Source organism: Apteryx mantelli, chromosome 1 (assembly GCF_036417845.1).
Source record: "Apteryx mantelli isolate bAptMan1 chromosome 1, bAptMan1.hap1, whole genome shotgun sequence".
Classification (NCBI taxonomy): Eukaryota; Metazoa; Chordata; class Aves; order Apterygiformes; family Apterygidae; genus Apteryx; species Apteryx mantelli.
This window is the reverse complement of record NC_089978.1, coordinates 158707039-158731265: the sequence shown is the minus strand read 5'-3', so window position 1 is coordinate 158731265 and position 24227 is coordinate 158707039. Positions and strand designations below refer to the sequence as shown.

The 24227-nt window shown below is 38.7% G+C and overlaps 1 protein-coding gene across 4 annotated transcripts in view; it reads left to right on the top strand.

Annotated features, from left to right (window-relative positions):
- KIAA1549 (KIAA1549 ortholog) overlaps positions 1 to 24227 on the top strand; it is a 154856-nt gene that overhangs the window by 103763 nt on the left and 26866 nt on the right. For all 4 annotated transcript variants that reach the window (XM_067308142.1, XM_067308156.1, XM_067308134.1 and 1 more), the window contains exons 9-11: positions 3574 to 3751; positions 5983 to 6167; positions 21630 to 21832. In XM_067308142.1, coding sequence (XP_067164243.1) covers positions 3574 to 3751; positions 5983 to 6167; positions 21630 to 21832 — 566 coding nt within the window. The remainder of the gene's footprint in view (positions 1 to 3573; positions 3752 to 5982; positions 6168 to 21629; positions 21833 to 24227) is intronic.

Below are 24227 nucleotides of genomic sequence, written 5' to 3'. Positions count from 1 at the left end.
AAGTATAAATGTAAAATGCTTCCTTATGCATGGGCTGCATTTCTGAATGTCTGCAAAATAACGTTTCTGTCCATGCTTGCATTCCTAGCACTCTTAAGTTGAGGGGGACCTCTGCAGAGTATGAGAACAAGAGGAATCTGAAATTGCACGGAGGATGTAATTTGGAGCAAAATGGTATAAAACTTACTATACAGAAAATACGTAAAAAAGGAAAAAACAATACAGTGGTTCTGTACCTTAATTTTTAAAACAGACTTAAAAATAATTCAGATCCAGTGTGCCATTTTCTGTGTTGCAGCAAACTCAGAGTTCAGTTAAAAAAATAGGTTTTAGTGACAACATGACAGATGAAAATTGAAGTACTAATATTGTCACAGTTCCTGAGTTTACATGCATGTCTAGTTGTCTCATAAGTCACCTCAAGAATACACTACTCAACCATCGACTATTCTAGGATAGAAATCCATAACCATCTCCCCCTGCATTTAAAATTTAGGCTGCAGCTTCCCTTCAGTATTGTGTGAGCACTCATAAAGAATTGTGAATTCAGAACAAATTATTTCAGAGAAAAGTTATCTTAAAACAGTGAGCTCAGTTCATCAACACCAGGCTCTACCTCCACCCTCCGTTGAATTACTTCATGGTCACTCCCATGTTCCCTATACTCTGCCAAAATACCTCCAGCTACTTCTTTTCTACTTCCCCTCTGACTGCTCTTGCCCTCCCCTACTCTTCAACATAGAGAGCCATAAACTCTATTAAATCTCTGTTGTTTTTAATTATTAAAACTGTATTGTTTCAGTCATGGCAACTTGCGCTGGAATCTTTCCTCCTTCCCTTCCGCCCTTTCTAAAGGCAACTGTGGAGTAGTTTCTTTTTTAACCCATTCGGCAGGAGTTTCTGAGCACTACCCTGTGTGTATAACACATATATAATCAGTGTAGTACTTCTCAGGTGCTTAAGAATCTTCAAAATGTCTCTAATTCTGTAGCTTTGCATATGTCTCAGGGAGACTATGTAAAATTGAAAATAGAACCCATCGATTCTTAACCCCGTGAGGCCCTTAAATTCCACTGCTCTCCATGCAAGTTGTGTGCTGGCTAGGAAGCGTTTGTCTATGCTGAAAGCAGATACCACTTAATGCACCCTACTGTTTTGTGTGTTAAGGCCAAGCTGTGATGAAGGCAGCCCAGCTGAATAAGAAATAAGTAGTTGTGGACATTTGTTAAGTACATCTGGGTTCTAGGAAACCAGCCTTCACAGCTGCTGAGTGTGTATGTTAAGAAACTTTTATTTACTGATACCCTTTTGTCTCCCTCAGTCAGGGACTGGTTGCCCATTAACTGGCAGAAGAGTGAATAGCAGTCAGGATGAGAAGAGAGGCATTTGTTAACTGGTCCTGTTTATCAGGTCTTGCTGTGGTTCAGAAATGTGCTCGCTTTTTTGCTGTTTAGGAGTGTTCTGTTATTTGTACCAAATATGACTAACACTGAATAATATTCATTGCTTTAGCCTTCAGATGATTGATTCTAGAAGGCTTTCATGATGATTGCTTTTGCTCTTTTTTTACTGTATACCTTAATGTTACCACACCTGGGAGATACCTTTTTGCCATTCCCCGTGCTGGCTTAGGGCACTTGACTTGATGTCCCCAGAGACCAGAACATCATCCCCGTTGAACCAGAACATTGCACTGCTTCCCTTCAACATGATTGTTTTGTTGGAAACTAGAAGAGGAAAAATGCAAAGCTTTGCTTTTGTAAGCCTCAGTCATGCAAGCCTTTACATGTTTGCTTTACTTTAGGCCTATGAATAGTTGTTTGAGATTCTAATTTATTAGTTGAATATGTACTTCCTAATAAAGAAGAGTTCTGAAAGAAACTAAGTGTATCGCCCTATTGTGGCAATTCCTTAAACTCTGACAGTTCTCTTTAAACTCTGTTTAACATGATAGAATAGCTCCTGCTATTTACTTGGCCTAATTATAAGTTGAGTTCACTATTACATGTAAATGGTTAAACAAAAGAGTTATAATGTACAAGATTTAATTTTACAGGAATGTAAAATTGTTATGTGAGTCTCATCTGCAATCTAGATGTTCAGTGGTTAGACACTATCTACAGAACTTCCTCATAGCACACATTCTTTTGATTATTAACATCTTTAGAACTAGGTAGGAAAAGTGGTTTCCAACAGGGTCAAATAAATTCCTTTCTTTCCTGAAGGGTGGATGCTAGGGGAGCTGTTTGGAAGATGAAGTTGACTGTGCAGGTGCTTTAGCTGAGGAAGAGTAAACAGTTCTATTTGAAGCTAATAGAATATTTGCCTATGTATATGCTTAATATTCAAAAAATCTGGAACAAAAAAGTGTGTGTTATGAATAACAAAGTGAAGTCAAAATAGGTGTTTAGAGAGGACAAGTGCAATGAAAAATTCTCCTATAGCTTCTGCTAAGCAAACGTAGTAGTAAGGTATTAGAGGCTTTTAGAATGGGATGGTGGAAAGCAGTTCTCTTATTTCAAAGTGCAAAACTTTGAAATAGTTGAGTTTCAGGTCTTCTCCCTTCCTCCCCATCCCATATTTCCCATGTGCACATTTGAAAAACTAGCATGCAAAACAAATCATGGTTTAAGTTCCAAACATACAAAAAATCACAACCAACCTGTACAACACCAAAACAGGGAACCCGTTTATGTTGTCGAAACTTTGGGTATTTATGAACACCTGATTTCACAAGCACCACTGTAAAAGTCAGTTGGCAATCATTTTTAATTGGTTTGGGGCTATTTTCCACATCCATTGATCTGTATGTCATCATGAAACAAATGGATAAAAGCTAGAAACTTTAGGTTTTCCTTAAAAATGTATTAAGCAAATCACTTCCGTGGAAGCTTTCCTTTCAATTGCAAAACAGCCTGTAAATCTGTAAATTTCCAAGTGTCCTGAAGTACTTGAGTAGTGCTTATGTAATTAGGCACTGACTTAACATTCCTCTAACGTCACCTTGCCCTGGAAGAGTTCCACTCAGAATCTTCTCTATCATAATCAGATGACACTATCTTGACTTTTAGTTTGGGAGCAAATTATTATTACTGAATATTAACTCTGTGTATCTACACTTGTCCAATGTTGACTAAAGTTCTTCTCAGATGAGAGAACTAGGCTGTGTATATGTTTCCTTTGCCACTTAAAGTATTTTGGAGTACTACACATGGTGTGTCTTCCTATCAGACTTCTCTGGATAGTGACAGTTTCTAAACTTTAGCAGTTCGTAGCAGTTATGTAGTTAGCATAATATCATGTTCTTAGGTGTGCTAGATAGAGGGATTTTCTTTCACAGCAGTTGTACTGCTACACTATTATTTAATGTTTATGCACCAGGGGTTGCATACAGTGGCAACTGAGAGAGATACTGATGCCATCATGGCAAAGCTGTTCCAAATCTTTCTTTTTAAAGAAGTGTCCTTAAGATTCAGGCCTTGTGAATGGGAGTGGGTAAGAGTAAACGCCAAATATGTGGGAACCCCAATTAAATACAATTTAAAATGTAAAAACATTCTCATTTCTTTTCAGATCGTGAATGTGTCACGATTAGATGGCGCTGATAACCCTGTAGAGCTGATCTATTTTGTGGAGGATCAAGATGGAGAGAGACTCGGTGCTCTGAAATGTTCAGACCTGATGAACAGAGTTGATATCCAGCGAGCTGCAATCATCCTTGGATACCGCATTGAAGGCACCGTTGCACAGCGTAAGCCTTATTAAATCCACACTGATGCCAGCAGAGAGAAACAGGAGGGTGACATTAGCTATGGAGATTATGGCACTTCACAGTATCCACCATTGTGGTGTTTTATCTTGGGATGCTCCTATTTTGGCAGTCCTGAAGAAATAAATTTCAGCAGTCATGTAGTGCTGAGCATTGTGGTGTTGCTGTCTTTCTTGAAGACACTGCTGAGCTTGGAATTGCAACAAGGTCCTTAAGAGGGCGGCCTCCCTGTTCCCACCATACTGCTTGCACTAGAAGAACACTCTGCTAACTAGATACTGAGCTTTAGGATCCCTTTGTGCCCTTTTCGTCTCCTTCTGCTAGTCCAGTCTTTCTGTACAGTTCATTTTGTCCAGGAGCTTGCAGAAGCCGCACTATTGTGGGATGGGAAGGCATCAGTGGAATTGGCATTTCCTTTATCTGAGCTATGGTAATGAACCTTAGCACTAGTCCTTATTTGTTGTTTGTCTGAATTACTGTTTCTGTGAGTGAAAGATGTGGGCTAATTTTAACTGGGGCATTCTGGAGTGTACAAGCTAGAAAAAACTCTCTTTCCTTCATTGAATATGATGAATCTTATTTTTATTTATTTGTCCATCAGTAATATAGAAGTAATGTGAACTTTTAATAAGGTAGTATTGTTAGGTATACATCAGAATAAATATGACAGGTCCCTAGAACAATGACTATATTCAGGAGGCTTGATATATAAATAATTTGCAGTGAGGTGCCAGACAGCAGACCTATTCAAAACATTGTATTGTGTATTGTAGTTAAGAAGGAAACTTGAAAATATTTAAAAAACAAACAAACAAACAAAAAAACCAACCCCCTGAAAACACAGATGTATATGAACAACAAAATGCTTCATAGATTTAAATGCTTAATTAGCTTTTCTGTTTTCTGTGCAATATTTGAGGCATGAGTTACATTGTACCACAGGGTATTTTGGCATGTGCTTGATTTTTACAATTGTCTGCAGAAGGAAAAGAAAGAAAATAATGCTAATTGAACCGTCTGGGTGTTCTTATGTTTCTCAGTTTTGTCCCTCATTAAAACAGTAGTTTAAAGATAGGTCAGTAACCAATCTGCTTGATTTCTGTTAATGGAATATAATATTGGCTTGACAAAAATGCAAAAGGTTACAAGAATAAATTCCCTTTACAAAAATGATAAGGGTTGACCAAACTTCATGGAGTGTTTATAGCTTATTTTGTGTGTTGAAACTTAGTATCTCCAAGACTTAATTAAAAATTTCTTTAAAGAGGCATAGAAATCATGTTTTAATGTCTCTTCTTATTAGAGGAGAAACTAGACAAAAAGAAGAAAGTTTTGTATCATAAAATAAAATGGCATGGATGAACTGTCATGTATATAGAATAGAAGAATTAGAATATTGCTGTTTAATCTCTAAATTCATCATTAGAATGGCTGTTATTTAAATGCTATATAAAAATAAGGTTGTACAGAAATATTGTTTTTAATTTGAAAACATTCTTTTAAGAAAATGCATTAATTCACCTGGAAATGTATTACTGCTGTGGTTTTTAGTCCCACCTGCAATCACTATGCAAAATAGAGCAAATGAAAGTTCTGTCAATTCTTCCATTTCACGTTTAACCTGTGTGACTGGTTCGATTGCACTTTTCAGTGTAATTAGTTTTGTCTTCTGTTGGGGGTAAAGGATCTCCGACAGTGGCAATGAAATAGAGAAAGGAAAGAAAGTAATAAAAATTGTGTAACTGTACACATTGTGGAGGAGGGTCTTACTGATTTAAAATTGACTGTGATTATTGATGGGGAGAAGTAACAAAATGTATAGTGTATTACTAAAGAGAAGAGATAGCAGGATTCAGGCAGTAATGTTGAAAAGTTCTTCTCACCTTTGTTAGTGGTAGGTCATTTTTCCAGACCCATTTCACTATGGCAGCATGGTTTGGGGTTATAGAATGATGTGACAGAAATGTATTTTCTTTAGTAACTTAAGCACAAGTCTTCAGAAGGTAGGCAAGAACAATTGATTACCTTCCCCATGCTTCCTGAACATGACATACGTTAACTTAAGTGTATGACACTTCCTGTGGTATGCGGCTGGTTTCTGATAAATCCCTTAACTAGCATTTGCAAGAATATAAAAAATACATATCCTTGAAGTGTCCTCAGTTAAAAATATATAACCACTTAAAATAGTCTTCTTTCTTCTAACTTTACAGCTGTGGAAAAGCTGAAGGGGTCCTCTTCAGAGTCACAGAATAGCAACCTATGGATTATTGTTGGTGTGGCAGTCCCAGTTGCTGTGGTGCTCCTGATCGTTATTATTTTGTACTGGAAACTTTGCCGAACAGACAAACTGGAGTTTCAGCCAGACACAATGAGCAACATTCAGCAGCGACAGAAGGTAAAATAGGAAGCTTCATTGATGGAGTGGTAGAGTATTCTGAGCATAAATGAATGTGAGAGACTAGGGAACACTTACTGTCCTTAAAAAGGATGTGGAAACACTGTTTTAGAGCTTTCTGGTATAAAAATAGTTAAACGATAGTGCAAGTCAAGAATCACGTAGTGTTTTATTTGTTCTGCTAGGTATATGATACTGCATTAAATAGATAAATCTTTCTGAAAATGTGGGCACTGAGGCTGAAAAGAACTTTTCTTCATCACTTTATTTCAAAGCTTTGGCTAGGGCTGAGTAAGAGGAAATGTATTCACTGCTGAATCACTGACCTTGTTTTCTACAGAAGGCTGAATTTTTCTGTGGAGAGTTTCCGCTAAACTAATTTAGTATCTCAACTGCACCATCCATTATACCCCACATTGGTGCTAGGATTTACTAGAGCCCATCCTTGCTGCTCAGCCTTCCTTGGAGTTTAGTAGGATGCTGCCACAGTGCTCATGTTGCTGTTGTGAGAGCCCGTTACAGGACTAGAACTTCAGGTGCTGAAGTTGAATGAGATTGCGTGGGTAGGCATTTTGGTTGAAGTGATGGAGGACTGAGTTAGGATGGTGAGAAGGTCAGTAATCTATTTTTTCCTGCCCCAAACTGTAAATTACAAAGTATTTAATCCAGGGTTTTCAAAAGGGGTGTATTCATTAAAAAGAGTGGAAAAATGACTAAAGGGTTACAAGTCTTACTTTTCCTTTTTACAGCTGAGGAGGACAGGTCTGTGTTGAAAATACTTATTCTGACTATCCCTTCACTTCCCCTTGTCACAGGCATTAATAAGGGCAAAATTGCCTGCCTGTGCTAATCTTGTGGTACTATAGTCATGTTCATAGTACTGTCACCTCATGTTCAGTCATACAGTTTCCTCTGTAACAAGTCTTGTCTGTACACCATGCTCTCTCTCAAGATAATTAATGATGTGAAAGATGAGAGAAGCAGAAAGCAGTTGCACTTCTAAAGCAGTCAGAACAAATCAATAGCGACTTCCACTTGTTTTGCCACTGTAGAATGAGCATCAGAAACAAGGTCAGCAACAAGTAATACCCTTTGATGAACTTCACCCCCTGGTGCTTGTTTCACCTGCGCTGTGGTAACATTTAATGCAGACCTTGATTGAAGAAGTTCCCCATAGTAGTTTAAGGTAATTTGAGAAGGGTCATAGGAAAAAGGTGGGAGGGGATCAGTATCCTTGGTACACTCTTTCATGACCTAAATCTGCAGTACCTCCCTGCTGTCTCAAGCTTTTTGTAAGAAAGTAGTTGTTGACTGTAGGGCCAGAACCATCTTTCATAGTTTTAAGTTGTTTGGAGAAAATCTACTGACTACGCTCAGGTTTTTTTCTTTCTCCATTGCTTCCATAGGATTCTTCACTTTAATCATTCGTGAGTCAGAAGCCTTGAATGTGTTTGTATGTGAGTCTTGTTTTGGTTTGCCTAGAGAGCCTGTCCCTTTGCCTTCTTTAGGACGTCTGTGTAAGCAAATTAGAACCTCTAAGGACTTCTAGTCCAATCTTCATGTGCCAGTGGATGGCTCATAGTTTAATACTAAATGAGGTAAAGCATTAAAAAGTGTCTTAAATTTTTATTACTTAGCACATTAAACAATTGGCAGAATCCACTTCCAAAAATATTTTTCTCCTTGACCCAAGATCCAGAATGAATAGAAGTAGTCCGGCTTCCTTGGTAGCAGGCCGTCTTTGGGCTTTCTTGGTGTCTTCTCTTCAAACTGTAGGTTGGTTTTCCGAGTCAGAATAGGGCATATTTAATAAGTACTGAAGACCCCCAAACAGTCAAAACAGCATTAAAATGATGAGGTGCAGTTGTCCTTGTCCTGTCTTTTTTTTATGTGAGTTTTTTTCTGTTTTATTGCTGTAGATGCAAAGAAGAATTCAAAGGAGTGAAATCATGTGGTCAGGGATTTGGAGCTGTAAATAAACTCCATTTAAAAACCAACTCAGACCCCCCCAACTCTCCCCCAGTTATTTCATTTTCCTCTTTCTAGTCCTTGACTTTAGTACCGAAGGAAAGTGAAGGCCTGCACTGCATCTGTAAGTGAAAGGGTATTTGGGTTAAAGATCTGTTTTGTTTTTTGAAATCAAATACTTCTATTGGTTTAAAAGAAATCATAGAGGAGATGCATTTATAGTGTTAGGTCTTCTGTCTTATATCTTAAAAAAATAAACATTTTAATGTAAATATAGAAATGAAATTTGTAAATATCAGAGTATTTCATTAACATGTACATGGTATATCCACACTGGAAATAGAATATAATTCTTGTCAACCACATAATAAGTCTACAATGTGTTTTGCACTTGAAAATGTGCTGAGTTTTTTAGTATTAATCCCATTGGTTTGGAAGATTGGAAACTGGGACACTTTTCTTATTCAGGTGAAATAGGATATCATATTGCACTGGTGGATTTCTAGAGGTATCACCAGTCTGCTCTTCAGTGTGTTTAATGACCTGTTTTATCACAGCAGATCAGTGGGCATAAAAACCTGATAGAATTTATAGTAGTAGAAGATAGCAAATTGTGTCATCTGTGATTTAAAGCCTGATGCAAGGTTGAGAGTGGGGTGAAGAGAAAGCTTGTGGTGTTGTTTCACACTGCTGAGGAAATACCTCGCCACTTACAGACTAGGTCATTGAAATGTCAACAGAGAACTTCTGTAAACATGGTAATGTTGATGACTTTTCTGCAAATTATGAGAGCAAGATACAAGTTTTACAGGAGGTTTTTCTCGGTTTAGAGTCTATTTTACAAATTTGCATTCTTCTCTTAAGAAAGATGTTTAAAAGGTGCTACAAATTTTCCTGGATTCTGTAGCCCTATGTGTCATTTTAGTTCCTTCCTCTCTTCCTCCCTTCTTCCCAGTTTTAAACATCTGCTTTTATCCTAAAATGTTTTGGTATGCACTCAGGCAATATAATTTTTGAGATTTAATTTTAATCATATGTGTGTAAATGTTTGCTTCCACAAGAGTTTCGTGGTTTGTTTTTTGTTTTTTTTTTTTCCCTCTCCTGGATAAGTATGACTTCTATATTTTTATCACCATCATTTAAAGTAACTCATAAGTTGCTTATCCTCACAACATATCTTTTAATGAAGCAGAGAAAAGTGCTATTATCTGTTGGTAATAAGAGCCTAAATGCCTTTTGAGCATGCCCCTGAGAGCACGGCTGCTTGTTACACTGCAGTGAGGTGAAGATCTCAGCATAGCCTGTGTCTGGTTATCCAGCTATTCGGTCATTCCAGGCAGAAGATCCTGTTAGCACAGCTATAAGCTTGGCGCATCTGCTACGTAGGCATTTTTCACTTGGGCCTGGAGATTGTAGCATGCTTTCCCTCTTCAGCAGGCATAACTGAGTTAAAAAGCACTCACTTCCTACTGTGAGGAACCCATATAAGAACCTGAGGCTACATCTGTATTGATGCGCCAGAGCAGCCTCAAGGCTGGCCTGAATCCAGATTCGCTGCTTGTTCCCACTATCCACCCTTAAGGCTAGATCACCCTCAAAGATAACACTGATAATAACAAAGATAACGTTCCTTCTAAGGCGATGATTTGGGCATGGTGGAGCATATTCAGAGAAGCCCTGTTCTGCAGAGTGGATGTGCCATGCCACTCTACCCTACCAGTTCCTGTTCTCTCCATCTGGCCTTCCAGTTGCATCACAAAATTGGTGTCTTGCAGACAGGATGGCATCAGGGTCCTTCCTAAAAATAATGTCACATAATGTTATCTTCTGCAAAGGATATATAGATAGCCCGAACTCACACCAAGTTAAGGTTGCTGACACAGAGGATGAGAATGCAAGATGCAAAGTCTTAAGGGATGGTCTAGACTTCGGATATTCTCAAAAACCTTCTACTTAAGTTACTATAAACATAGCTGTACATAGGAAAAAAAAAGTTTTGGGGGGAGTGATGTTAGCAAAATACTGAGAAAATTACTGGTTCTCCATTTCTACTTACAGTGAAAATTAAGTTTGAAAATAATATTTAAAAATGGACCTGGAAGAGACTCTGGTAGATTAGCTACTCCATCCCTCTTCCTCTAAGCAGGTTCAGCTATATCTGAAGAATCTTAGAATACATATTTGGTTCTGGAGATTAGATGGAAAAACAGATATTTAAATCAGGATTATTTTGGAACTTTTTAAAACTGGCAGTTAAGGAAGCAGGTCAGAGCAGTGAATTTCTATGCAAGATTCATTGGTCTGTGCAAAGATAACTTTTCAAGAGATGGAACCAAGATATTTAAAGGGCACATCAAGTGTTCATGACTTGCTCTGTAAGCTGCAGCATTCTACAGAAAATCACCTCGATGTGATCTGAGTTCTTGCACTGGATAAAGATGTCTTTGCCTTTGGAAATAAAAAGATGCATAAGTGGCATTTGTAAATTACAAGTTTCTCTCTTGCCATTTCCTATATCCACCACAACAGCATCGCACCATGAACTTTCTTTATTGCAAAGAAGCTGTGCCTTTATGGGCAACTGGATTTTTGCTATGGGTCATTTTTCTTCTTCATGAGAAAATGGATAAATGTCTTTTGTGCCCAGACCCTCATTCTGTTCTGTACTGGATTACCGCCATTTTTGTGTGAAAATACTGTCAACCCTTTTCCTCTTCCCTGGAGAGGAAAAAAACATTCTACATAATATCCGTAATGCAAATAGAGTTGGAAATATTATTTCTCTCCCTATGGACATCCAAAAATTAAAATGAAACATTGTTCCTTATGGATCTCATTTTCCCTGCTGTGTACAAGCTTTTCAGAAGACAAAGTCAAATGCTTTGCTAGAGCTTTTCAGAGGTGGTTTCAGCCGTTGACAGTTATTCATGGCAAGGCTCCCTTCCCTGCTAACAAGAATCACTGCTATGGACAAGCTCATTAATTTCTTTACAGGGTCTTGGAAGTTCTCCTGCAAATGCTGGGCATGCTGAAGTCATTGCCTTTGCAATGCTGACTTTGAGTGAATGCTTGTTCAGTTCCTTGTTTTGCCAAGGGTACATCGTAAAACCCTAGAGAAAAAAGTGTGCTTCTGTAGCCAGGAGTCACTCCTCTCCACTCCGGGCTCTCTGTGCCCCACAGAAATGCTCAAGGGCTCGGCACATCTTTCTGGCACAGTGTCCCTCCTGTATGTTCATGTGGGGAGAAGTGGGATGAGTAGGTCCCCATGAAGCCTAGGACAACCCGTATTGTACCGTACCTTCACCATGAGCCTTAGCACAAATAACGTCAGAGCTGAGGGCTGCCAAATTACATCGTGTTTTGGCAAACCTCAGCTAATGTGTGATCACTGGGGACGCTCTTGCATGTCTGTCCTAATCTGTGCTGCTTCTGACAGCCAGTCAGAGCTCCATGTGTCACTCACAGCTACAGGTAAAGAGTCATGCATTCTGCAAGATGTCTGAAATAGGGTTTTGTGGATTTTTATTTTTCCCCCAAGCAGGGACATCTGATATCCAAATCCCATGTGTCAGGTATAACTTTACACCTTTGAATTGAGAGTTTTGCTTATTGCTGTGTATTCAGTAGACGACCTCTTGGATGTTCCCAGGATCAAAGAGGCCAGCCCTGCTGGAGGCTAAATACTAGACTTCTGTTCCTGATGTAAAGAACTCTTGTGATGTTTTGACATTCTGTAACGCTTTTGTTCATCTGTATAATGTAGAGGCAACAGCTCTGCATTTCAGAATAATCCCAGTCAAGAGAGACTCATGTAAAGAAAAGCAGCTGACACCAATCTTATGAAAGCTACCTGAAAAGTGATATGAGTTTCTGCAAGGGATTCATGTCTGTGCCTACTGTTTGCATAACAAATGTTGTTCATTTTTAATAGCAATCCTAACTAACTATCCAAAATATTATTTTTGAAATTGGCTTACAAGTTTTGCTGCTTTAGAGTCAGTAGCTGGATTCTAGCAAGGAACACAGTATTCAACATATTAATTGCTTCTCAGCATTTCATTTTATCTGATGGCGGATCCTCTGCAGGAGCTCTTTGTGGTAACTCTTCTATAATGTGCAGTAACTACTGACAAATTGTGGATCTAACATGCCACACTTAAAAGCACTGCTTATACTGGTAGAAAAAAAGAGTAAAATGTCACCATCTGCTTTTTTAGAAAGATTTAGGTAGCCATATGGAGGTCAGATCAAAAGGCTGGCTAGCCCGGTGCCAACAGGAAAAGTCTGTAGAAGGGGATAAGGACAAGGCAAGTATATATGATGTCTCTTTGCCTTGAGTGACTCTTCGGCCTCCAGTCATTTGTGGCTCACGGACTTTCTGCCCCCTGTAGCAGTGATATTTAGCAACCCTCTATGGATTTCTCTTCTGTTAACTTGTCCAGTCATTCTCCTAAACCCATCTAAGCTGTTGATGGCGAGTTCCACAGCATGTTATATGAAGCACATCATCTTGTTTTGTTTTGTTTTAACCTGCCACCTCCTCATTTTATTTGATGCTCCCTAGTCCTTGTATTGGAGGGGACTGTGAACAGTTGATCTCTAGATACCTTCTCTATGCCAATCCTAATTTTACAGATCTCTGCCATATTCCTATCTCAGTCATCTCTTTTCTAGACAGTGGAATCCCAATTTACTTAGCCATTTTTTTGAACTTAACTTTGAACTAACTGTTTCTTTGAATTAGCTTTTGAAAAGACTGGAATATTTATTTTTTTCCAATCTTTTTTGAGAGCAGAAGACTAGAACTGAATATGCTATTCAAAATGTAGTTGACCCATGGATTCATACAATGATATTTATATAGTGACTACTTTTGAAAAGGAGTTAAACCTAAAGAATCCATTTTTGAAATACATATTAACTTTACACTGTCCTAAACTTAATAGCCTGCTGGATCTAGATTATGAGTGGGGAAATGTCCCGACTTTCCTACTAAAAGATGATACAGAGTTTACCTTAGAGTTTAGCTACTTTGGGAGCAAGGAAATGAGCTCATCTGAAATCATGTTGCCCAGGGTTGCTATTCACTTGTTGCAGAACAGTGAGAAATTTCACTAAAAATACTTTGCAATTCACATTATGATTGTAGCAAAGTGACAAAGTCATTGGATGCCTTTTGCAGCCACAGAGCTGACAGGCTAGGTGACTCATTCATTTACCTTATCTTCCCTGCATGAAGTGGCAGCATCATTTGAAAGGATCTGTAGGCCTGCAGTGAGCAACAGATTTACCTTAGTTTTAGAATAGTCACTGATAATGAGGAACACAGGGCAGATGTGGGGAAAAAAAAAAAAGGAGCTTCATTTCAGCAAGTAGATTTTCTTCAGTATATATGAATGTGTTTTCATTTTGTTTACAGTAAGCCCTTTAGATATATAAATGTGTTGGAGTTATAAGACCACATGGTTATCTTCATTCACTGAGCCCAACAAAATACCAACACAAAAATAAATTAAAATTGCTCATCTGCACTCTATCTTAAAGTTTGTTAGCACTTTCCTCATTATTTGTGGAGAGAAAGTGTTGTGTACATGCTCTTTCCAGACAGCAAGAGCCATGTTATGAAGGTATTTTTTTTGCTTCACAAATTCAAAAAATTATAAATTAAGGAAATTATTTTCTTAAGTGTGCTGCCTCTCTTAGAGATTTTAGTTAATGTCAGACTGGTTTACGTGGCCTTTGAGGAGTATAATTGTTTGACACAGTCAGGTTATGGAAAAGAGATTGGTAGAGCTGAGACAGAGCAGTGACCTGTCTTCCCTGTTAAAGGTGGCAACCGTTTTCTAACTTACTTTCATCTAACTAGTGGGTGAAGGGGCCTCACCAAAGCATGCTTAAGACGGTATCCACCCTGCAGCACTGCTGTCTGAGAAGGAAGGCTAAAACTATGTACAATCCAGACACAAAATTCTGCCTGTTACAGCTGTTATCCCAGCAGCCTGTAGGCATAGATGTACTCAGAGTTACGGGCTTTCGATAACATGATCCCTCTTGTATTTTGTCGAATTTTCTGAGCTGTCACAGTAACGTTAATGTGGCAGGAGGAAATGCAGAGAGAAGGATGGGGATGATGAAAATCACTGAAAGGAATCTGTCATAAGAAAATATTTCAGAACGGGAGTCTTTAAGAATTTCAGGCTTTGTGAAGTTTTTGTAAATTTGGGGGTTTCTTTATTTGCTTTTAATTCTACTCCTGGGGCAAAAATTCCTGAGGTGGTACTTTTTTGCAGAATTCATTTTTTACTTAATATTTGTACAGTGGTGAGCTGGAAACTCCAGTTTTGATTTTTTTAGAGGAGGATGAGAGGAGGACCAGGTGATGTACACTAGCTTTCTAAAGGCTTGTTCTCCTAGTTTTCTATGCCAGTTCTGGTGATACACTGCTCCACTTTTCCCAAACTTGATGGTAGAATCCTCTGCAACCGTGAACATGGTCCTTCTCCACAAGGACATGTTTGCTGAACTGCCTGAACTCTTCCCTGTAGTGGTGATAGTTGACAGAAGTGCTGTTGTGACAATATATGTGAGAAAGAATTTGTAGCAAAAGGTAGTTGGTCCAACATGAGAAAATGGACAGCATTTTGCATGTACAACTCCTTTGGCCCTCAGAGCTTAAAATCCTGCTGTTTTGAGATGAGGCTTGCCGTAGAGAACACATGAGCTGAATAAGAAAGCATAGAGCTGAATAAGAAAATGAGACTGAATGGGAAAGGTGAACATCCCCCAGTACTTCTAAAATCTTATTTATTGATACGTGTGTTAAAATCTCAAGTGACAGTCACTGCAGAGAACCTGGCTGAATGATCCCTTTGGGAGGAAGAAGTAGTCAATATCTCAGAGGGGGATAGTAGAAGCATGCTGAAACAAGTGAGTTAAAATTAGAAAGACCCTAGCAAGCCTGCTGTAGCAGTTGCAAATATTTAGCATTAGTGATGCATCGTGAGAGTAATACAGTGAATTCACGCTTCCCTATGGAGTGGTGTCCTTGGAATACAAAGATGGGTTTGGTGCTGTGAATCTTAGATTGTGGAAGGAAGTTTCCTATGTTTAATAATTTTAAGGAATCTCAGTCAGACTGCTTATGTAGGGCTTCAGCACCTATTAGTGTTAAGCACATTGATTCTCACTTCCTTGTTACATATAAATTAGTAGATGTGAAAACATTTCTTTTCTGTGAAGTTTCTTTATCTTCTCATTTTTGTAGAATTCCATGTGCTAGCATTTAATAAGGCCATAAGTCAGCAGGGCTTTTTTACAGGGATTCCAGTCCTGTTCATAGATTATGTGCCAACACTAAAATACTATCTTTGAAATCATGCTTAGCTCCTTTGTTTCATTAGAAACATATTTTAACAGCCTCTGTTCAATGCTTCTGTCTCTACAAAAAAACAAGGAAAAACTGTAATATAAAATCAATAGAAAATTGTCTTTGATACACTGTTCTTCATATTATGTCCAAATTCAAATGCTGCTGCTACTCCTAAAAACAAAAACAAACAAACAAAAAAACCCCCCAAACTTTTAATTAGAGGAACCACAGGAAGAATGCTGAGTAAGTGTATTTCCTCTCTGCTGCTTTCTACTGAAACTATTCACTGACCTGCATGTGCAGTCTTTGCTGCCTTGAGAAAACAAATTGTTGACATTCCTGACATGTATCTGCATCTAGGAAAACAGTATACTGGCAACCATGTAGTCCTTCTGTGATGTAAACTGTACTGAAACTATTAGCTGCTATCATGGAATAAGTCTTTACCAAGGTGTGCACACTTAGAGTCTGTTGCTTTTACAGAAATTATTTGATTTTTCTAAAATTGAGTTTCAAAGCTTTTTTTAAAAATTCAATATCTAACTACAAAATTAGAAAACTGACTTGACTTACCAATTTGAAATCTTCTTCCCCTTAGATTTCCACAAGTACTGCATTCTTGTAATAATATTATAATGCCTTAATAATGCATTAGTTCATACATGCTCATGTTGGAGGTAAGCCTCATAGTAGTTTATATTTTCCCTTTCACAAATGTATATTTAAAAATGCAACAAATCAAAGCCCTCTCTAACAAATAACCAATACTAGCAATAGCTGTTTTAAATGTAATGTGCAGTCGTTGGCAAAGACCCTTGCGACTGAGGTTCTGTTTCAGTGCCTGAACAGATAGCAGTATTAGCACTAGTGTGTGCTCTTTCTCAAAAAGAGATTGTGTTCCTTCCTTGGTGGTTAGTTTGAGTAGCAAATGACTGATCAACACATGGTATTCTTACTACCTGTGCTAAACTGAGCAGCGGTCATCCAATCTGTTACAGTAGATAACTTTTTATAAAGAAAAGGAAGAAAAACACAGCATCTAGCACACAGAAAGTGATAAGAAAATATAAGGAAACTTTTCAGTCTTGAACAACACTGTTCATTTATTCCAGTGAATCTCAATGATCTGACCATCTAGTCTTGCAGAATGCAGAGTTATGTTTGTGTCCTTTACACTTGTCACTGAAAATGTAGTCTTTGGTGAGTATCGATTCTTAGTGAAAGCCATAATGTTGTCATGCTCTAGGGAGTGAGAAATCGGAAAAGTAATTTTTTTTTTTAAATGAAGCAGGGTCCTAATGTTGTTGTTTCTGCATCCAAAATTGTGTTAATATTTCTAGTTTTATCTCAAATAATAGATATTATTTTAAAAAACTACTTATGTCTATTTGAGTTGAGGACAATCTTTTTATATTCAGTCGGGTGTCATGTTTTTACATATATGTATTTTTTGATATTGTATTTGTTATTCATGTTTATTTCATATGTACACACATATGTACATGCCTGCAGTCTCTCATACTATCCATATATTGGTTGAAGCTGGTAATGCCAACTTTACTCAAGCTTTTTTAGTAGGAAGAATCATGAAATCTTATTACACAGCTGTACATGACTTTGCCAGATTTGAATCATTCAGGCAGAAGTTTTCCATCCTGATATTAGTTTCATACTGAATCTTTTTTTAAGAAGAACAACTTGTTCTTTCAAAGAGCAAGGTTAAGAGAAAATATAGTTCATTGTCCAAATTTAAAAAATAGTCTTAGAAATTTGGAGAAGCTCTAGTGCAACTTCTCCTCCTTTGGGGGTACAGGGGAGGGAAGGAAGAGAGATGGGACCAGGAGGTTGTTTTGTGCAAGGGAGATGCTTTTGCCAATTCTGTGGGGAATTGCTTGTTTCTGACCAAGTTATAAACCTTCGGGGAGAAAGCTTGCATGTGCTCAGCAGAAACTTGTTAAAAGGTTGCCACCTAAATTCTCATAAGGTTCCACCTGTGCTGAGTGTATAAACTTTGTAGAGCTGTGCCTTAAAGGCAAAGAGGAGAGAGGTTGTTACGAGGCCAGGTAAAGAAGCCAAGAACAAGGAGCCTCTGTTCTTGCTTGTCTGCCAGAGTTGGCACACAGCTACTGAGTAATGTAAAGTGGGACTGGCACCTGGCAGAGAGAAGGAGAGAGGGGCAAGAAGGTGGGATGGAGAGACTAGATCTGCCTGGCAAGGAAGACTAAGATCAGATGAGGAATTAACCTGCCTGAGACTCTAGGAAAATAGAGCCGCAGGTTTTGCGATGTGTGGGGTGAGCTCTTTTGAGCTCTGGGATGGAGTCAATGATATCCAAGGTTTGCCATTCCTCTGTTGCCAGCAAATATCCATGAAATCCATTGGCAAAATCTTGGCCATCCTAGTTGCATATTTGCGTAGAAGAAAACATACTTTCTCTTCCTACATCCCCTGTGTCGTTCACGTGTTTGCCAGCTTTTGCACAAAACTATATAGGTGTCCTGGTTCTACAAATAACATTCTTGTATTCTACCCAGCTTTGACTAATAGCAGAAGGCCCAGCCTATGCCAGGGATCCAGCAGGGTGGGAGAGAGCAAGAAGAAAGAAATAGATTTATGATAATATAACTAAAGTCTCTTGCGATGCTTATGCATGCGAGGATCCACTTGTGACTGTTCAGAGTATCTTAACTGTGCCATTTCTTACAGTCTGAGTGTTTGTCTTTGCAGTACTAACAGTCTTTTAATACAGCTTCTGTGTGGTCTGTCTGCAGATAAACATTTGTGCTTACATATGCTCTGATGTATGTACATGTACACACAAATGTATCTGTTTCCCTAAGTGTGCTTAGACAAAAGGTTACATTAGACTGCAGCTAAGAATAGGACTCTACAGTCAAGTTTAAAGATGTTTAAAAAGATGTAGGTTGTTTTACTCCCCCAAAGGGTTTACAAACCCAGGAAGTTAGAGTTAGCTTTAAGGTGGGTTGAAATGCGTGCTTGAGACTCAGCAATCTTAATTTTGCCACTGTGTCATCCATTGTGATAAAGTCATACTAGTACTTCCAACGTTACTAGAACGTTTGTCTTTTTTAGGGTTGTTGTTTTTGTGTGTCATTGTGTCATCACTCCCCCCTACCCCTGGCCTCATGACACTTATAAAAGGAGCAGTAACTTTGCAGGTCAATTCAAGGGTGCCGAAGAAGGGCGGAAGAAGCACTAGATTTTCTGTGAAAGAACTTTGCCCAGCACATTGTGAAGTCCCTCATCATTAATGGAGCAAAAGAGGCTTGGGGAGAGGAGAACAAGTCAGTGAAATAGATGATGTGATAACTGGGAATCAGAAACAGGGCTGTATAGCCAAGAACGTTGGCGTATGAAAGGGTTAGAAGAAGGGGAACCACTGAAGTGGTTCAAAGGGAGGATGTCATGCACAGAATTATCTTCAAAGGGAATAGAAATAATGTTTTAAATAGGTTAGAGATAGAGGTAGGGCTACTTAAGAGGAGGGTCCAGTAATCAAAATGGAAGATGCTGCAAGCTAGCATGATAATTTTGACAGCAAAAATGGAAACTTCCACTTCAGAAGTATTTTGGAGAAAAGGAATGGAGGTATGGGTATCTCAAAGGAAAAATGAAATTCATGATGACTCCTAGGATGTTCACTGATGCACTGTTAGAAACAAAGAGTGGGAAAATGGAGGGGATTCTGATGAAAGATTGGGGGTTAGTTTTGGCTTTGCAAAGCTTAAATTGGCAGATATCAAGGAGGAGCTGGAGTTGAGCAAGCAAGGATACAGAATTCTTAAAAAAAAATAAATAAATAAGTTGAAAGAAGGCTCTACTAAATTCTTACTGGTGGTTCATCAAAGCCGGGTGAATGACAGAGACAAGATGTAATGAGAGAAGAAGATTACAAGAGACTGGGAAGAAAGGAGAATGGCCCTATATGAAGTAGAGAACACAGTGGATAAAACAAGAAGATGGAAGAGAATTAGGAAAGAGAATAGTTACATAAATTAAGCTGAAGATTAAGAAGGAAGGTTGGGTCTTCTGCTGTTTTGTCACTATTGAAACTAGGAAGGATGAGGATAGACATGATGTTCTGAATGTTAGGTGGGGAAGAGGCTATTAGACACCCCAGGTCAAAACTTTTTTACTGGAAGGAAAGGTTAGATGGAGAGAGACAATTAAAGGCAAGAGCTGTACATGGCATGCCCACCAAGGTTAGAGACAGCGAGTATCAGAAAAACAGAGCTGTTTTGTTAGGTACTGACCAGAAGTAAGGGGTATTAATCAAGAAGGGCTGGGTAAAGCATAGGGAGAAGACACACAAAAGGAAGATGATTATAGGAATGTGTTTAAAAACTTAGATGAAATGAGGCCATTCCGAAGAGGATAAGAGAGAGGACAATAGGGAAGGTGTGTGCATGACAAATATTATGGATTTCTTTAAGAAAGAAGCAAGATCATGAATACAATATTTAAACCCCAAGGGGAAGTAAGTTTCAAGAGGGATTCACTAGGTGGCTATGACTCAGGAAATAAAGAAACAGTTATACTTCAGCTGGTCTAAATCAACAGTGCCTTCTTGAATCAGTGGTTGCAGTGATTTACATAAATTTAATAATTGAATCACCCAAAATGCTGAATTGAAGAGACTGTTGTAAAGCCCAAGGAAGATGGAATGTAGTGGAAGATATCCAGATCATCTGTTCAGATAATAAGCTTACTCATCCTGTGAAAAATGAACTCCAAGATCTCAACTATTCTGATAGTTCTTAGTTTTTACAGGAGAGCTTTTATTGCCATCTACTGGTCTAACTAGGCAGTTCACTCTTCTGCAAGTCCTTTCTGAGAACCATTTGGAAAATGTTTGCTTACTGAGAAAATATTTTGAAGGGATTGTTTCAGAATATTCCTTAGGCAAGCTTATCTTTGGCATGATATCAGACGAGTCTGTTTGTAGTTAGCTATGTCAGCATGCCAAGCTTTATGAAAGGGGGTTCATATAAACATCTGGAACCTGACGCACCCATAAACACACTCCAACACATGCTTCGTTTTGCAGGAAATTAGCTCTAGGAACGCACAGAGGTTTTTTTGTGTATGTTATGCAGTGAGTATATGTGCATGCACTTTGAAAATTGGACTTGTCAAGATTTCTTTCCACTTTCAACTTCCAAACTACTTAAAAATCAAATATGACTTAAAGAAAAGCTTTCTCTTAATTAGTTTTGCAGAAGCTCCGAAAATTTTCAGGGGAACTTGACACTTGTAAGCTTAATTCAATTAAGTCTGAATCAATTCATTTAGAAAGTGAGATTAGCTATTTTACAAATACAGTTATGAAAGCAAAGGGCCTAATTCTAAGACTTTTTTAAGCAAGACTCCAATTGAATCCATAGTCCCTAAATAAGACCGCTGGGATAAATCTCTAGTTTCTCTAAACTGGAAAATCTTTTGCAGTATGAAGTTCCTAAGAGCTGGATCTTGAGTGCTTTTCTGGAGGCATCTGTGCTGGCTGGAAAGTTATTGCCAGGCTGCCCTGTAACTCAGATCTGCAGAATGTTTCTCTTTCCTCGGATGAACTAGCTGTTTGCATGAGCACTCCCAGACTTCCTGCAGATTTGGGAGGCTCAAAATGAAGAAGATAGCAATGACCTATTGAAATTATTTAAAATAACTTCACTCATTTTGACCAAAACAAATGGAAAGATGACCTGGCAATGGTAACTGCTTCAGTCTGCACACAGGTGTGTGTACACCCTTACATCCACATGTACACGAAAAGCTTCTCCCGCAACATTAAATCTGAAGAAACTGCTAGGAAAGGGGAATGCGGAGGCAACAGAAGGCCACTTTTTCACTGGATTTGCTGCTGTGCAGTTGTAAGCTAAGTATCATCTACTGAAAGAAGATGACAGACTCATGTTTTCTTTTCCCTCCAGCCCTCTTTTGTTCATTCCTGAGAGCACCATGTCCTGACCATCATCCTAATGGCCATTGTTTGCAGATCTTAACCAAAGCTTTTGTACTCATTGTCACTCATGGTTCCTGTTTTTTTTTTTCTTTTTTCTTTTTCTTTTCCTTTTTTTTTTTTTTTGGTCTTTATTCTTCTCTCACAGCTACAGGCCCCCAGTGTGAAAGGCTTTGATTTTGCTAAGCAACATTTGGGCCAGCACAATAAAGATGAAGTCCTGATTATCCATGAGCCAGCTCCTTTACCAGGACCTATTAAAGATACTACCCCATCTGAAAATGGAGATGTGCCCAGCCCCAGGTCCAAGACTTCCTCAAAGCCTTCAAAGACCGTGCGGCACAGAGGGAGGTCAGTGCACAGAGGAAAAACAGCATTTTGGTAGCTTACAATTTATTAATGCCTGGTCGTTACTGTATTTTGCAGGTTAATTTCAGCAGACAGACCTCAGCTCCAGGATTTCTAGTGGTCCACCAGTTATGCCTAGCTACTCTTTAGGATAAGGCTGTGAGAATTTGGTGTCCATTTTTCTCTTATTGGCAGCATGCCCAGTTAAAAGGGGTTTTGGGAACAGAACTGGACTGGTTGGAGTCAATACATTGCTTGTTTGGTGGAGACACTAAAGTGTGTGCTTTCTGATGCATTCTTTTTGTAGTGACCCCTAGCTACTAAGGCAACAGGTAGTTAAATGAAAAGCATTGCTGCATAATAATGATGTATTTTAATAATATTAATAGTGACCAGTATATGTATGATAAGTCAGAATTTCCAGAAATAAGCAGTAGCTACAAAATCCAATGAGGATGCATGGGCGCTCGCTGTTGTGGTTATCTAGTTGCTCTCACAGCAAACCAGTTTTGGTTAGGAGAAGGAATGATAATTTACAGCTGTGCAAAAGGAGAAAAGTCTGTCACCCTTCACTGGTAGTTTCCTAACCTTCCCTAAGAATCAAATGAAATGAATCTGTCTTGCCAGAAAGAATTGTGTCTGTAGGAGAGTAGGTGGAACGGAGCTGTGCAGTAAGGAAGGATCTGTGCGTAAAAAAATAAGGCATAAGTGGGAGGGAAGTAGGTGGGAAGGACATGGAGCCCTGAGGAGAGCTGTGCTATGATGAATCACAAACAACTGAGCAGGACAGAACTCCCCTCTGCTCCACTTTCCAATAATTCTTCTTCACCCTCCCTTTCATATTTTTGCACTCCCTTGTCTCCCAACTCTGCATGCTCCTGTGCTTTTACCTATATGCTATTGCACTGTGGGAGAAAAAAAACAAGGGTAGTGTTGAATGAGATCAGAAAGAAGCTACTGGTGGTTCTTCCCGTGCTGCAGGTCTCTGACGCAGCTTGCTCCTCTGCTGAACCTTCTGCGATTCCTCTGAAGCCCCAGTTGCTCTAAGATTCTTGCTTCATCTTTCCTACATGGGCTTCATGCAGCTCAGTTTCCATCTTCACAGCTGCTGAGCCTGACTTCCTAACTCCCCATGGGCTTTGCGAGTAATAGATTACCACGACTCAGTGGGAGGCTGGCAGTATTGAAAAATTATGGAAGAAAGTGTAGCTAACTCATTTTGGTGTAGCTTAAATTAATAGAAATCAGAAGGACAAGTATTCCTGTATTTTTCTTTAAAAGTTCAAAAGTGGCCTAAGACAGATGATACTGAGGGGGAGGAGGCAGTGTGTTTGTGTGTTCATATGCAAGTAAGTATAAGAAACAAATTTTAATTTCAGAACGTTACTGTATTTCATCTAAAATAATCCAGGAAATGAAAAATTTCAGAAGCCAACATTTTAGTGTTTCACCTGCAGACTGTAATAAGTTGATCAAATTTGGAACAATGATTTTTTTTTTAATAGACTCTAAATTCAAACACTTCAAAGCACTGTACAAAGAGAATTTCCCTCCTCTACCTTATCCACCCTTAAGTTCAAATCTCCCTTCAGGCTTAACTATGGAGATGTTACCATCATCTCCATAACATGCTGATGTGCCCATGTCAGCCTCAGATTTAAAACATTTATTCCCTGAGGGAGGAGTTGAAATGCTAAATGATAGTGTTGTGTGTTATGTTGTTTTTAGTTGTTTTCTGAGGAAATACAGAACTCGATTCATTATAATGCAATTCAGAACTCTGTTGCATGCCAGTAAATATAGTGGTGATTTGAGTGCATTCCATATTGGTTTAAAAAAAAAAGAAAAGGGGGGGGGAAGAAAAGAAAAAACAGCTAAGTTCAGAAAACATAGCATCTTTGGGCTCCAGCTGAGAGTTGGACCTGTTGTTTTGTTTGAAAAGGGTACAATTGAATACTCCACAGCACTTACTGTAAAGGATGACTGATGTTGACTTGACACTGTTGTATATTCCTGTAATATATTTACTGATAATTTAGATAGACTGAGGAATGAGTATGAAGGAAAGCAAAGCACAGAGAGGTGAAACAGTCAGTAGCAGATCTCCAGTCTTACATGCTGTTCACTGAACCAAGACGGAGTGAAAAAGATGATGGAGAAGATAGCTCTGCCCTCCCTTTCCACTGCAGAAAAGAAGAAAAGGTGCAGTGGTGTGGATCTGTAAGCTGGTTGGGAACCATTTCTCCCTCTTCCCCCCCTCCCCCCCCCCCCCCGGGTAATATTTTTTTACTGGGATAAGTAAGACTAATTAGTATTACAATCCTGCAGGGAAAAAAAAAAATGTAATAGAGTGTTTAATTATCAGGTCATTGTCCAGAGAGGAAAAAAGGGGAAGCTG